Source organism: Sinocyclocheilus rhinocerous, unplaced genomic scaffold (genome assembly GCF_001515625.1).
Source record: "Sinocyclocheilus rhinocerous isolate Xijiao unplaced genomic scaffold, SAMN03320098_v1.1 scaffold3642, whole genome shotgun sequence".
Classification (NCBI taxonomy): Eukaryota; Metazoa; Chordata; class Actinopteri; order Cypriniformes; family Cyprinidae; genus Sinocyclocheilus; species Sinocyclocheilus rhinocerous.
Genome location: NW_015644863.1, coordinates 243,975 through 259,475, shown reverse-complemented (window position 1 = coordinate 259,475; position 15,501 = coordinate 243,975). Strand labels below are relative to the sequence as shown.

Below are 15,501 nucleotides of genomic sequence, written 5' to 3'. Positions count from 1 at the left end.
TTTTTTTTTTTGCCTATCACGTTATTGTACAGTGCTTTGTGTGTCTTGATAAATTAAAATTACTAATTTTGCCTACCAGAGATGCAAGAACATCCCCCGTGTCCATGCTGACGCCTTTTGACCCGGATGAGCTACGAGCACGTCCTGACGACAGGTCATGTGATTTAAATGCGTTTTGTTGTTTTCAGTCTGCTGTTCAGATAAGATATTGAATTTAAGAATTATGAGGGGGGGAAATAAAATAATGTAAAATAATTAAAAGAAAATGCATTTATATGATAGAATATAAAATGAAACGCGACCACATGACCACTCTTACAGATCTCGTTGGGTTATTTTTTAAGTATATTTTTTCTTATCCAGTTAAATATGTTTTATCTTATTTAGAGGTGTAATGATAGGGGGAAAAGTTGTGAAGGATTAACGTTAATGTTAAAATGTAATCGTGGAATACTAGAGCCTGGCCCTCTAAAATGGTTAGTCATGTGTTAAGCAGTTAAAATAATTCGAGTTATTAGTGTAGTAGAATTAATGTAAAATAACAAAATATTCATAGAAAATGTAATGTAGCTGTCTAAACTGAGTTGGGGGGGGGGACCTATGACGTCACTTTGTAGGCCAATCGGCTGTTAGCATCGCACTGTTCCCTCGACAAAAATAGGCTTTTGGATTAACGTAAAAAAAAAAAAAAAAACCTGTGTTCAACCATAGTTCACGACATTTACACGTTTTGTCCATCGAGATAATCTTCACAAAATAATACAACTTTTATGAATTTTGAAGCCTAAATACCAGCGCCAGAACTAAAAAGCTAAACTTAGAACGCAGTCGCTCTCCCACGCTTCCGACAACCTTTTCAAACTTATTTTTAGAAGCGTGTTCAGTGAAAAGGATTTACTCTGTGGATGAATTTTAATCCAGGTTACATGAACCTTTTTCATATAAAAACTGGAATAAATACAAAACTAGAGCCAAACTAAAACTGAAATGAAACAAATTAATACACTGAAAAAAATGTTTCATTCATCCAATTAAAAAAATATATTTTTCATTGGCTCAAGTTAAAAAATATAGATGTGAATCATTACCCTAAAATTTTTTTAATTGGATGAATGAAACATTTTTTTCAGTGTAGTAAGTAGTGAATAAATGAAATAATCATAACCAAAGCACATATGAAAGCATGTATTTATGTACATTTCGAAATAAGGTGCATTAAAAGTCAATAAATCCTTGATTAATATGAATATTTTAATTAAAAACGTGTCTCCACGTAGTATTCAATAAAATCCTAGTGCCTTTAATCTATTAAATAACAGCAGAGTGAGCAAGTTTTTGGATATGGTAAGATTACATTTATTTTAGTTAATGAATCTCAAATTAATTAATTAAAGAGGACGCCATTTGTAGGGACGTTCCAAACGAAAGTGAACAACTGAATCCCTTCACGAAGGGCCCTTCCAGAAGTCCATTAGTGAAGGGAACATTCGATGGTCACTTCACAGAAGTGATTTCCGTGTGTGATCGTGTGATCTTCGGTTAGGTCTTTTTTAGGTCTTTAGGTTGTTAAGGCTGTAAGATCTTGCGATGCTTTTTAAAGCAAAATTTGCCCCATGGAATAATGAGTTTACCTTATGGTAGAAACCCAGAGTCTCCACATCAGAAACAAGCGATAAAATGCGTATCTTCCATCCGAAGGCTTGTGGTTGCATTTTGAGGCAAAGCAAAAACATTGTCGAACAACAATATAAAATGCGGGAAATTATTAATTGGTTATTCTACATTTAATTGCACTAATTATAACTGGAAAATACTATAAATTTATCAACTGTTCGGCATGATGACGTTGAATGTCTCCTACAATGCATGTAGTCCCATTTAGCAACTTGTGAGCAACCGTCTTTTTCAAGAAACATAAGTTTAAAAAAATCACGAGTGGGGTGCAACTGGTGTGTTTTATGTCGTAGAATAAAACATGAAAATATTTCGAGCTTGTGTTAACCACGGACCTTAATTTTAGGGGATTTAATCAAACTCCCATTCAAAAAACCTATCGACTCTGGAATGATGGAACCGGAGGTGCTAAAATGCTAACTCGCTTCCGGGTTTTTGCCTACAAAGTGACGTCATAGTTCCCCCTTTCTGCGCCCTCTAGTGGTAACTTTCTGATTAAAGCCTTCATGTACATACGCTATACTTTTTGTTGATTTGTTGGTTGTTTATTTATTTTTAAAATGGCTTTTTCAAATACCTTGACTTATTTAGATCAAGAAATTGTATCCTAGCTCTTTCTAATTAATAATCGCAGTAGAATCTAAATTTAAGGTTTTGTATTATTTGCCGGGGTTAACGTCAGGATAAAATATTGCACATATCCTTATCAGTTCCAGCAATATTGCATGCCCTGCTAAAAAAATTAAAAAGTTCGCATCGTAGGGAGGAAAGAGGAACAGGACGGTCCCATCTTGAGTTCATTGCAGCTGTTTTACACTTAATTTCTCTGACTGGATGGCTATTTATTGTAAAAGATGTTTTTACATTTTTTCATATTTTGCTCCACAGTGGTTATCTCAAAAACTATAGACCGCATTTTTGGGATTATTAATGCGTTCCGAGTCAGCTGACGCCGAAAGCGACTATGACGCCCAAACATGCGGTCTAGGTAGGCAGCTCACTGGTGTTTGAGACACGGCCACTGTGGCACAGGCATATGAACGCGTAATCCACGCAATGATATTGAGTGAGTGTTTGAGAGACCTTTGAATTTCTGCATCTCCGGACGGAAAGGACAGAATAAACCGCTGTTTTACAGTCTCAGGTACGATTACGCGACATGTTTATTTCTCAACACATAGCTGGGATGCAGTGGGAAATGTGCAGGATATGTTACATTTATAGATGTGTACGGATTCGCGGTCATCGTTCGCTGTTGTTTGATGTAGGCTACCTTACCTATTGGTGTAGGCTATTGATGGATGTATTTGTTAATATTTTGCCGTAATCGATCATAAGCATCAGTAGAGGTTGTGGTATACAGAGGCATCATCAGACACTTGTCCTTCTACATACACCGAAGAGTCTCGCGATCTCTAGTCTAGAGGACAATTATAGCTTTATTTGAAAATGTCGAATCTGGATTTAAAAGGCCCGAATAGAAAATAAAATGTGTCCTTAGGCCACGTAACCTTCAACAAAATCTTGAGACCTTAAAAAAATAATGTGTTCTGTATAGGCCTTCCTTTAACTGCTATTATTCATGACTCGAGTCATATAATTAACTATATTTACGCAGTTTGCGTTTAAACAAATTGTATTATGATTCAATGAAATTTCGCACATATATAAACGTTTTTGTTTGATTTATTAGCGAATTACTTTTTACTTGCGCCCTTCTAGCGGCCCGAAATAGCACGGAGTAAAACAGAGAAAAGAAGAAAAAAAAACGAAAGGAAAACAGCAACATTCTCATTGGTGGCAAGACTCGTCACCGCTGCTTCAGTGTTTGCCTGTAAAAAAGCAACGGGAAGCTACTGCTTCCTTTAGTCCTGCAGTTTTTTCTTTGAGGAACACTTGTTTTTATGATAAGGGCAAATAAATTAAATATACCATAATAATAATGATGACAATAAAAGTGATGATAATAATAATAATTATTACTATTTTTATTATTATTATTATAGACTTCTATAGACTTTTAAAAGTATACTTGGTTTTCTTTTTTACTAGTGGGAAATTACAAGTGTTTGACTAATACCAGAAGCTCTGATTCATATTTGTAGAAATATTTATCAAAGGATTGACTGCAGACGAAAAAAAAAAAACATGTCCTCATGATCACACACTCTGAAGTGACAGCATTGATGGTGGCAGTGAAAAGACTTTCTCATCATCATATAAAAGGCTGTAAGATCATGTAAGGAGCAAAGAGTCACATGCAGAGGCGGACAGTAACTAAGTACATTTACTTGACCCCATAAGCTTTTAACATTCTAAAAGCTCTTTATTCCAAAGATACTACAAGCTAGTCAGTGTATTCAGTAGGTGTAATGTATTGTACGTTGCTTCAGAAGTATTGCAAGTATTACGTACAGCAATAAAACAGTGCATTGACATAAATAAGCAAATTAACTTTTGGTACTTAAGTACTTTTAAAAGCAAGTACTTCTGTACTTTTACTTAAGTAAAAATCTGTCTTTACAACTTTTACTTGTAATGGAGTAATATTTGACCAGCAGTATCTGTACTTTCACTCAAGTAATGGAGTTGAGTACTTTGTCCGCCTCTGGTCACATGGTTATTGTCTTGATCCAGAGATTTTTCAGTCTCTGATGGCATATTCCCTGCTGCTATTTCCACCTGTAGCTAAATATTGCTGTGCGTTTATTTTGTGTTCCTCACAACAGTCGAGAGGCTATGTAGTACTGAAACATATGTAGTGACGGTGCATAATGAAACCTTGAAGCAGACTGAACATCTATTTCATATTATAAATCCAGTTAGACAGCAGATGACCTCACCCTCCTGCACTGTTTCACTTAGATTGGATTTACATGAAAGATCAATGCTAATGTAAAATTTCTATTCTATTTTACTCTATTCATTTCTGACTTTTCTATTCATTCCTGCCATATTCTTTTTTTACTCAATTTTGCGTTTTAAGACCGGTCTATTCTATTTTCATGTTCTATTTATTCCTGTCATATTCTATTCTATCTTTCATATTGTAGTCTACTCTGTTGTATTCAATTCTATTTTGCAGTCCTTATGACAGGAATATTCTACCATATTCTATTAATTACGGTCATTTTGTCCATTTTCAGGACTATTCTATTCTCTCCTGTCTGGTTCAGATCTATTTTCTTCTCTTCTTTTCTATCCTATTCTGCCATATTCTATTAATTCTTGTCATATTGTCAGTTTTCAGGACTATTTTATTCTTTCCTGTCTGGTTTAGATCTGTTCTTCTTTTCTGTTCTGCCATATTCTTTTCATTCCGGTCATATTCTATTCTATTCCATTTTGCTTTTTTAGGACAGGACTAGTCTAGTCTATTCTTCCTGTCCGGTCTAGATCTATTCCTTTCTCTTTAATTCTATTCTGCCATATTCTAATAATTCTTGTCATATTCAATTTTGTTCTTTCTCACAGTTTTTAGGATAGGAATATTCTATTCTATTCCAGTCTGTCTAGATCTGTCCCCTCGTGTTCTATTTTATTCTATTCTGTCATGATTAATTATTTTCAGTCATATTCTATTCTATTATATTCTATTCTAGAACAGGACTTGAGTTGTAATAAGACACTTTCTGGCCACTGATAGCCTCTTCATGTCATTCGGATTGCTGTTAAGTGATTCACTAAGAGTGAGAACTGAGAAGCATTGCAGGTTTAATCAATGGAACACTGATCTGATTGAACAAATCCAGCAGTCAGTCTCTCCGCTGTTCTGATCTTCACAAGCTTGTTGACTGAACTAGACAAGACAATCCAGAGCTCCGCTAAACCCCCAGGCTTATGACCTGGATAGCACTACACACGGAATAAAGCTGAGTCTGGAATAAAGAAACATGGCTACCCGACCACGAGCAGCACATCAGAAGTGACGGGGAGGAGTTAAGAAGAGCTTGTTTTCTAGGCTGTGATGTGCAGCATGACCATTGTTCTATCATGAAAGATCTTCAAGAGGAGGGCTTCCTCAGGCTGTTTATGTCAAGCCTGAAACGCAAGCTCCCCAGCTCCTCAACTCGTCACATCACTCTCCCAGTGGAGCAGCAAGGCCTCACAGAGGTAATAGATCCTGTATCCATCAGTGTTGCTTAGAGAATTCTCTTCAGACGGAGCAGAGCGTTGCCCCGGTGACGCAACCGACGGGTCTGATTGGGCGTTGGCTGCTCTTGGTCTGCTGAGATAAGTGCATTTCAGTTTGGTTGGAGAGAGAAGTGGGTGGGGTCTTCAAGGCAACGTGCAGAGAGAGAGGACTGGGGAGAACGGGAGTGGAATGACGGGAAGTCTGGATCTCTCAGCGTAGGATTTACTCTTCATCACAGAGCTGGAGCTGAGGTGGGGATGCTGGGGTGTATTGTGGCTTGTTTTGCCTTCAAAATGACCGTTTCCTTTCAGATTGGTTGGTTCTGTGATCCCTTTCTTAATTTTTGTTTTGCTTAAAAAAATGTTTCTTTTAAATGAAGTTATGGATTCTTGGTGCTTGGTCCTGTGCGGTTTGACTAAAATAAACAATATAATTATTAATTAAAAATCTTTTAGTTGTATCATACCATAAACTTATCACTAGTTTCTTCTGTTTACTACAGTAAACCAAACAAAATCAAATTATTTACAGGTGCATCTCAATAAATTAGAATGTCGTGGAAAAGTTCATTTATTTCAGTAATTCAACTCAAATTGTGAACTTTTCCACAACATTCTAATTTATTGAGATGCACCTGTATATTAAGGTTCAGATTCAAATCTGGTTCATTTCCATTTAAAAGTCAACTGATTTCACAGAAAATATAATTTTTAACTCACAAACTCTGATAAAAAAAAAATGTTGTGCTAGGAACCGTGTAGTGATGGTGCTAGACAGGGGTGTCCAAACTCGGTCCTGGAGGGCCGGTGTCCTGCAGAGTTTAGCTCCAACCCTAATTAAACACACCTGAACCAGCTAATCAAGCTCTTACTAGGCATAGAAGCTTCCAGTCAGGTGTGTTGAGGCAAGTTGGAGCTAAACTCTGCAGGACACCGGCCCTCCAGGACCAAGTTTGGACAGCCCTGTGCTAGAAGGTGGTCTTTTTGCCTCAATATAAGATTTCGAATGTCCAAACATTTTCTCATCAGTATTTTTGTCTTGTCTTCTAGTAAAAATCCTCCTAAACATCCCTAAAACAAGAGAAATTTACTTGAGAAGCAAAACTGTGTTTGTTATTTAGTTTTGAGGCACAAATACTGATTAAGAAAATGATTTCTTTGCAGTGAATAAGAATCATATTCCCTGACTGCTTACTCATGCATGCTGAAACTCCCTGTCTGATGGGAGATAAGGGCTTTCTCTGGATCTCATGAGTGTGCTGCCTTGCTTCCTTATTAACACACACTGTTTTCTTCAATGCCAGAAGCAGGTCCATTAATACACACTGTGCTGTCTTTAACAGAGTGATGGTAATGGTAGATTATAAGTTTCTCTCTGGTTGATCAGCATGTCTTATGGTAAAATTCAAGTTTTTATCCTGTTGTGAGTGTACATGACATTCTTACGTTCTCAGTACATTAATAATACACAAGTGACGTGACATGTGGCCAAGTATGGTGACCCATACTCTGAATTAGTGCTCTGCATTTATCCCATCCAAAGTGCACACACACACCGTGAACACACACCTGGAGCAGTGCGTCGCCCGGGGAGCAGTTGGGGGTTCGGTGCCATGCTCAAGGGCACCTCAGTCGTGGTATTGAAGGTGGGAGATAGCGCTGTACATTCACCCCCCCCACCTACAATCCCTGCCGGTACGAGACTCGAACCCGCAACCTTTGGGTTACGAGTCCGACTCTCTAACCATTAGGCCACGACTTCCCCCAATAACAACCACCTGTAGCTGGTGTGTGGTGAGCGCACTGGCGCCGTTGTACTATGGCTGCCATCGCATCATCCAGGTGGATGCTGCACACTGGTGGTGGTTGAGGAGAGATCCCCCCCACATGATTGTAAAGCGCTTTGGGTGTACCACAATACACAATAAGGCGCTATATAAATGCATCATTCATTCATTCATTCATTCATTCAATACAATGGAATAGGTGAATTTTAAAAATCTTTTCTACAAATGATAACTGTATGGATAGTAGCAGCAGCACACCAGCTTATTAAAATCTGTGGGTCATCGTTTAAAGTATAGTTTGTTGTTGCTGCTTATTTTTATTTAATTGTATTTATAAGGTTTCATTTGTTAACATTATTTAACTACATTAGTTAACATGAACTAACATTGATAAATAGATCTAAAGCATTTATACATTTTTGTTAGTTAATTAATTTCAACATTTAATATTTAGCACATTAAAATCAAAAGTTGTAACTGTTCATATTATTGAAGGACCCGAACTTAAGTGAACTAACAATGAATTAACAAAAAGTTTTATTTTTATCAACTAACGTTAACAAAAATGTATTAATAAATACTGTAACAAATGCGATGCTCATTGTTACCTATAGGGTTAGTTCACCCAAAAATGAAAATTAGAGTTTTACTCACCCCAGAGCCATCCTAGGTGTGTATGACTTTCTTCTTTCAGACGAATCCAGTCAGAGTTATATTAAAAATTGTCTTTGATCTTTCAAGCTGTTTAATAATAATATATTTTTTTAATTTTTTATAAACAAAAAAAACAGTAACCAACATAAGATAACAAAATACACATATTTACACCCACACACACTGACCAAAAAAGGAAAAAAAACCCAGACTGCCTCAATTAACAAATATATACAACATAGTATTCATAATTGTTTTATAAATCCAATACTTCAGAAATGTATATAAAAAAAAAAAATAGAAGGGGAGGTTTACAGAATACAGGAATTAAATTTCCAAGAGTCTTAAGATAGGTCCCCATGGAGCATGACGTATGAGGTCAGCGTTGCGCATGAGCCGGTGAGTCTCGTGAAAACCAACGTTTGTTAACAAGAGCAAAGGAAGCACAGTTTCCTTACTTTAGTAAAGGAAAACCAGTCTCCTCTTGGCTTATATACCGAAATACTCTGACATTCTTCTTTACAAATCCTCGCTTTGTACTTCTAATTAGTCACCGTTGTTTTGTTTTGATCTCTCCGCTGCGTTTCCGCGTACGTCACTTCTGAGCGGCGTATGCGCAAAGCTGACCTCATACGTCATCCGCCCGGAGCTGCTTCCGTTTACAACAGTGAGCGCAAGCTAGATTAAAGTGATTATTAAATTTTGAATATAGATATTTTTCTTACAAAAACGCATCGATTCGCTACAGGAGGCCTTTGTTCACCCCCCGGATGGGTGCTTTTTATTTAACTTCTTTTGGACTGATGCATGCAACACCCGCTGAGTGGCATTAAACAGCTTGAAAGAGCATAGACAATTTTTAATATAACTCCGACTGGATTCGTCTGAAAGAAGAAAGGCATACACCTAGGATGGCTCTGGGGTGAGTAAAACAACAGCCTAATTTTCATTTTTGGGTGAACTAACCCTTTAATGCATCAGCTAATGTTAACTAATAGAACCTTATAAAGTATTACCATTTTATCAGCAGGATGTTTGTTAGTAGATACTCATTTATACTGGTTGAGGCAATTTCACCACTAGTTATGAATTAAAAATAGTAATTGAATTGAAAAATGTAATTGTTGTTTCAACATCGAAACAACATTTCATGCTAAACAGTTGTAAAAAGTTTACCAAATACTTATAAATTGTAATTTTAACAGGACAAGTAAGATGTTGAAACATCATCATAATATCCAATATTTAAAAGAGTGATTCAACCTTGATAAATTACAATTATTAACTCATGAATAAACGTTAAAATTCTGGCTGTCCTAGAATGTTATTTTCCTGACACAGTTTCCTGAGATTGTTCATTATTCCTGTCATGCTAATTAATTCATCGTAAAAGAAAACAATTATTCGGTTATGTTAAAGTAATATTAATCAGTATTAAAGCAGTAGTATTTCTTTTAGGTGTGCTTTTTGTCAATAAAGCTGGTTAATGTCTTTTGGCATTGTCTCTGAAGACTTGTCAACACCAATATTGTGAGCAAGTATATTGACCTGAGTATTTCGCCAAAAGATGGCAGATAGATTTGCAGTAGTAGTACTTCATATGAAAAGAAAATCTAAAATCAATCGGCTCTGGTTTCTGCTGTGTTTTGAAGTGATGTGTGCTATCAGATTCCTGCTGGAACAGCAAATGGCTCAATTTTAAGGTTACCTGTAATGTGCACCACAGCACAAACTACAGCATAAAAAAAACACAATCAAATATATGAAATCTCTATACACTCTCAAAAAAAAAAAGGTACAAAAGTTGTCTCTGGGGCGGGCGGTACCTTTTCAAAAGGCACACCTTTGTACCTAAAGAGTCCATATTGGTACCTTAAAGGTACATATTAGTACCTAAAAGGTACAAAAGTGTACCTTTTGAAAAGGTACCTCCCCAGTGACAGCTTTTGTACCTTTTTTTCTGACAGTGTACAGTAGGAAACAAGATAGTAAAAAAAAAAATCATGCAAGTAAAAATATTCCCACGTTTGTCATGTAATTATTTAAGTGTTAAATTGTCTTCTCAGCTTGTGAATGTCCAGTTAATCAAACTTTATTTGAGCCTGGTGCTCAGGGCCTCTTCTTAGCCAGATTGAACTTGAATTACAGACAGCTTGATGCACATGAGTCCCTTCATCTTAAACGACAGGCCATTTACATTGTGCTCAGGGTGATCAATCATGTCAGTTAGGAGGTGCTGAGCGGCTCAGTACAACGACCTGACCTGAGCTGATTGCTAACCCTCCTAACCAGCAGGGACAGCCGGCTATGGCTGAGGTCAGGCCAGGGTGGGAAAGATGCAGGAAAGGAAACCAATAGTGATGTTTGGTGCTACAATATATTTCTGTCTCACTGCCATTTGTGTCAAAGCTTTGTTTAAAGGAAAACATAGAGGTTTTGTCTTTAGAATAGTCAAAAAAGGAAGGTTTAGTATGCTGTTTAAGGGTAAATCCCTTTTTAAAAAAAACTTGTGTGGATTACCCAAAATCAAAAGTAAATTCATTGTATCTAGATAGAATTGCCGTATTAGATTAATATGTATTATAATGTTTTTATTTATTTATTTATTTTTATTTTATAACATGAAATTTAATTTATTTATATAGCTCTTTATACAATACGGGTTGTTTCAAATCAGTTTCACCACAGGAAAATAGCAGTGTTAATGTTGTAAAATTAATCAATTCTTCATTTTTTAGCTGTATTGGAGCTCTACAGAAGATTATAGTGTCATTATTCAGCTCAATCATTTGGCATTATTCAGTTCAATAACAGTGTCGATGTTGTGAAGTTAGTGTCATTTTCCAGCTCAATGCAGTTCAAATTTTGTTCTCATCCAGTAAAGTTAAATTGATAATATTACTGAATATTAATTCTTTTAAACTGAGCAAGTCAAATTGGCTGTAATTAAATAATCACAGTGTGTAATTAAAGTATTAAAATGAGAAAGTGTTGAAAGCGAAGAACTGTTGCCTTAGCAACTAACTGAAATAAGTTGAATTACTAAAGTGCTAAAACTGAAATAGATAAAAACCAAAGATAAATATTTAAAACAATAAAATGACAAAAGTATATGACAAGATCACTAAAACTTAAACGAAAATTTAAATATAAATGTAAAAGATAGATCAATCAAAGTATTAATAAATACTATAATAGTATATATAAATAATATTAAAATAACACTACAGTACACAGAAACTCTTTTCATGGAGATCAACTTAAAAATGGCTTTACTTATAGTTGTCTCTGCATATTAAACTGAGCTATTTTATCTTACTTTATAATTAGAAATTGTATTACAGTATTTTTGAAAGTTGACTTTTGAAATTTGAATGTTATTACAGTATTGAGAATTTGAGTGGAAGTGTGTGTAATTGTCATGAAAATAGTGTAACAATGCAAAAAAAAAAAAAAAACTCGTACAATAGTTTTATTTTTTTTTATGCAAAATAAAAAAAAAATTCTTCATTTGGTTTGAAGATGAAATATGGCCCAGACATTTCTTTTTGAGATTTATAAATGCAATGTGTTTCCCTTGACATTTTGTCTCTTTTCCCCTGAAGCAAGGCATGAGCAGTCAAAACAAAGCGGAACGAAAAACCTCTCACATTACCCCGAGTGAACTTCAGCAATCAAAAAGCTGTTTTTGCAAAAAGAGCATCTTTGCTGACTATTTTAATGCAAGAAAAATGGATTCAAAACGCCTTGAGGCTTGTACCCTGCTCCGAGTGTGCTAATTATGCTCTTGTCATAAAATATTCAAGGCTCATCCTTATATGAAATTGAAATTACTGTTAAAACTAATTAGCACATTAACCATTGCCAACCCGAAACCATCTGTACTGCTTGTAACTCTATGATGTTTTCTGATGCTGGAACCTGATAAATGCTGTGGTCAATTCTCAATTCTCTGCTCATGGTGAAATTGGGAGAGCTGTCATGATGTCACTTCCCCTCCCCCCACACTAACAGGATACTGTCCCTGCATCTAGTGAATTAACATCTCATTTCATAAACACTGATCCTCTTAGTGGAGATCAGACGAATGGTGTAACTGCTCTCCTTCAGATTTATTCACACTGATAGCAGCTTTAAAAGTCAATTCTTCCAATACTTGGACAAAAACATGCTATTGATTGAAATATTAATAAATACTACAATATTATATAATACTAAAATAACACGGCATAGGGTTGCAGTTCTTGGGGATCAATTTACAAATGGCTTTACTCACAGTTGTCTCTGCAGATTAAACTGAGCTAAGAGAAAGTATTTTAACACAAAAATGACTTGTCAGCTTTAAGAGGAACTACCATAAAAGAGATGATATGCATCTCTGAATTCTACGTGTGGAATAACCTGGTTATGCATGTACGGTGTGCTGAGCGCTGAATGTGTGTGATATTGGTGGGTGTGTTGAACACCCTCAGTGGGAGGCTAATTAAATGGATGGCCTCAGACTGAATTTCAGAACTGTTACGCTGAGTCTGCTAATGTGTGATCTTCACAATGTTGTTTTGGGCAGACTGTCATTTCAGCTCTTCTGTTTCTACAATTGGGATTTATATCAAACCATAGTATCATACAAGACTATTGTTATAGTCCATTTCCATTTTCCAACTTGATTGAATGCTGGGTTGTTGTGGTGTGATTGCAAAGCCATTGTTATGTGGTTACTAAGGTGTTCTGAGTCATTTTTAGCATAGATTTGCAATGGTTTCTGAATGGTTGCTAAGTAAAAGCGAATATTCCTAACCCCTAAGTACGGGAAATAAAATATAGTTTTCCCCTAAAAATATCAAAATCTAACAAGATTTACTCTTTACGTGACAATTTATGTGAGAAGAAATTGCATTAGAGGGTATTTAATAAAGAATAATAGTACTACGATTTTGAAATACAATTTTTTGGAAGAAAGAAAAATTGTGCCATTCAAATAAAAATAATTTCAAATAATTTCTTTTGAAATGTCTATAATCCTGAAATGTATAATGGTTTCCACAAAAATATTAAACAGCACATGTGTTTCCGACATTGATAATAATAAGAAATGTTTCTTGAGCAGCAAATCAGCATATTAAAATGATTTCTGACGGATCATGTGACACTGAAGACTGGAGTAATGATGCTGAAAATTCAGCTTTGCATCACAGGAATAAATTGCATTTGAAAAAATATTCAATTAGATCAGTGGTTCTCAACTGGTTTGGCCATGGGACCCACATTTTCCCATGGTCATCAAGCCGCGACCCACTTTTTGGGGATATATATAGTGTGTATATATATATATATATGCTTTAAATATATATACATTTGATTTGAAAAAAAAAACGAATTTATTTCACAAAAATTGTTGACACACACACAAGTAAGCGTCCCTTTATTTAACATACACACAAAATGTAAGAATATGACTAATACTGATGAATAAACAGCCTATAAGGTAGCAGTCCCAAACTAGTTTTTGTTAATACAATTAAGTTGGTATGAGCCACCACAGTCGTTTAAACATATACAAAATAACACAAAGTGAAAATAACATGGCATTTTTGGGTTATGGAAACAACAGTTACCATGGTGAATACACAATACTAACATGAGCTGATAATGAAACATGGAAACTGCTCCTGAATAAAAGGAATATCATACCTTCCTGCAGATCCATCCCAGATAACACACAAAGTACCAGTTATGTGGTTTATTGGTATTTACTTTTATTTCACAGGTTGCATGCTGGAAGTTTCATTTGCGCTTTAGTGAAGTGATAAACAGTGTGAGCGTGAAGAGTGCGCACTACGAGCACAGTGTAACGTCTGACAGGACAGGAGAGTTTGTTTTTCTGAGGTGAGAGACTTTTTATTTTGTAAGTTGTGAAAATAACGATAGAGTAATGAGACTGACATTAAGCCTGACAACATCTCGTCTGACCGCAGTGCATTTTTCTCAGGCACTCTTTCCTTAAACTGCATCTGACAGAAGTGTCAACAGCTTTCAAGCACGTCTTTCAAAAAAAAAGCCTTGCATCAGAAAAACATTTAGAATTACGTTTTTTGTTGTTGATGTTTCTTTGACTGTACACTCCACTCAGAACCCACCAGTCGAAACACTGAATTAGAAAAGTTATTTTAAATTCAAATAATATTTCACGATATTACAGTTTTACTGTATTTTTGATTTAATAAATGTGGCCTTGGTGAGAACTGAAAGAAAAGATGTTTTTCAAAAACAATAAAAATTGAACTGAATTGACCAACTGAATGGTAGTATACATAATAATAATAATAATAATATATTTCTTAAAATACTAATCTCAGGCACTCTTTCCTTAAACTGCATCTGACAGAAGTGTCAACAGCTTTCAAGCACGTCTTTCAAAAAAAAAGCCTTGCATCAGAAAAACATTTAGAATTACGTTTTTTGTTGTTGATGTTTCTTTGACTGTACACTCCACTCAGAACCCACCAGTCGAAACACTGAATTAGAAAAGTTATTTTAAATTCAAATAATATTTCACGATATTACAGTTTTACTGTATTTTTGATTTAATAAATGTGGCCTTGGTGAGAACTGAAAGAAAAGATGTTTTTCAAAAACAATAAAAATTGAACTGAATTGACCAACTGAATGGTAGTATACATAATAATAATAATAATAATAATATATTTCTTAAAATTCTAATAAATAAAAATAAATGTAATTCAGAAGATACTTTTTGAAATAAATCCTAATGTCTGGCACTTTTTTGTTTCTCAAATCTTTTCTAATAATTAAAAAAAAATTACTGGAAAATTTGATTAAAATTCTGCTTAACAAAATTAGTTTGCCTTAAAGGGATAGTTCACCCAAAAATGAAAATTTGATGTTTATCTGCTTACCCCCAGGGCATCCAAGATGTAGGTGACTTTGTTTCTTCAGTAGAACGCAAGAAACTGAACTGTATTTATATCGTTTTTTACCTCTGATTCACTGCAATGTCTGAACTGTCCTGAGCGCGTTCTCAACAGTAGTGTTGGGTCGTTCTTGAACGATTCGTTAATTTTTGCGCAACATCCTATAGGTTCTGTACTGGAATTAGTCAAGTAGTTCACCTGTTTCGAGTCTTCGGGTTTTCCGAGTCGTTCGTCATCACGTGACAGCCCCATAAGCTTTAACCAATGCAGTCTAAGCCGGAAAGAGAATTGATTAGTTCATCTCTCGAGTCTTCGGGTTT

At 35.3% G+C, this 15,501-nt stretch overlaps 1 protein-coding gene and 1 long non-coding RNA gene across 3 annotated transcripts in view; one reads left to right on the top strand and one right to left on the bottom strand.

Moving 5' to 3' along the window:
* LOC107705089 (protein PBDC1-like) overlaps window positions 1–153 on the bottom strand; it is a 3,698-nt gene extending 3,545 nt beyond the window's left edge. For both annotated transcript variants that reach the window (XM_016508234.1, XM_016508233.1), the window contains exon 1: window positions 77–153. In XM_016508234.1, coding sequence (XP_016363720.1) covers window positions 77–106 — 30 coding nt within the window. In that variant the 5' untranslated portion in view covers window positions 107–153. The remainder of the gene's footprint in view (window positions 1–76) is intronic.
* A 2,385-nt stretch (window positions 154–2,538) lies between these two features.
* LOC107705091 (uncharacterized) overlaps window positions 2,539–15,501 on the top strand; it is a 13,431-nt gene continuing 468 nt past the window's right edge. The window contains exons 1-2 of the long non-coding RNA XR_001636037.1: window positions 2,539–2,818; window positions 14,017–14,135. This is a non-coding gene — a long non-coding RNA (uncharacterized LOC107705091). The remainder of the gene's footprint in view (window positions 2,819–14,016; window positions 14,136–15,501) is intronic.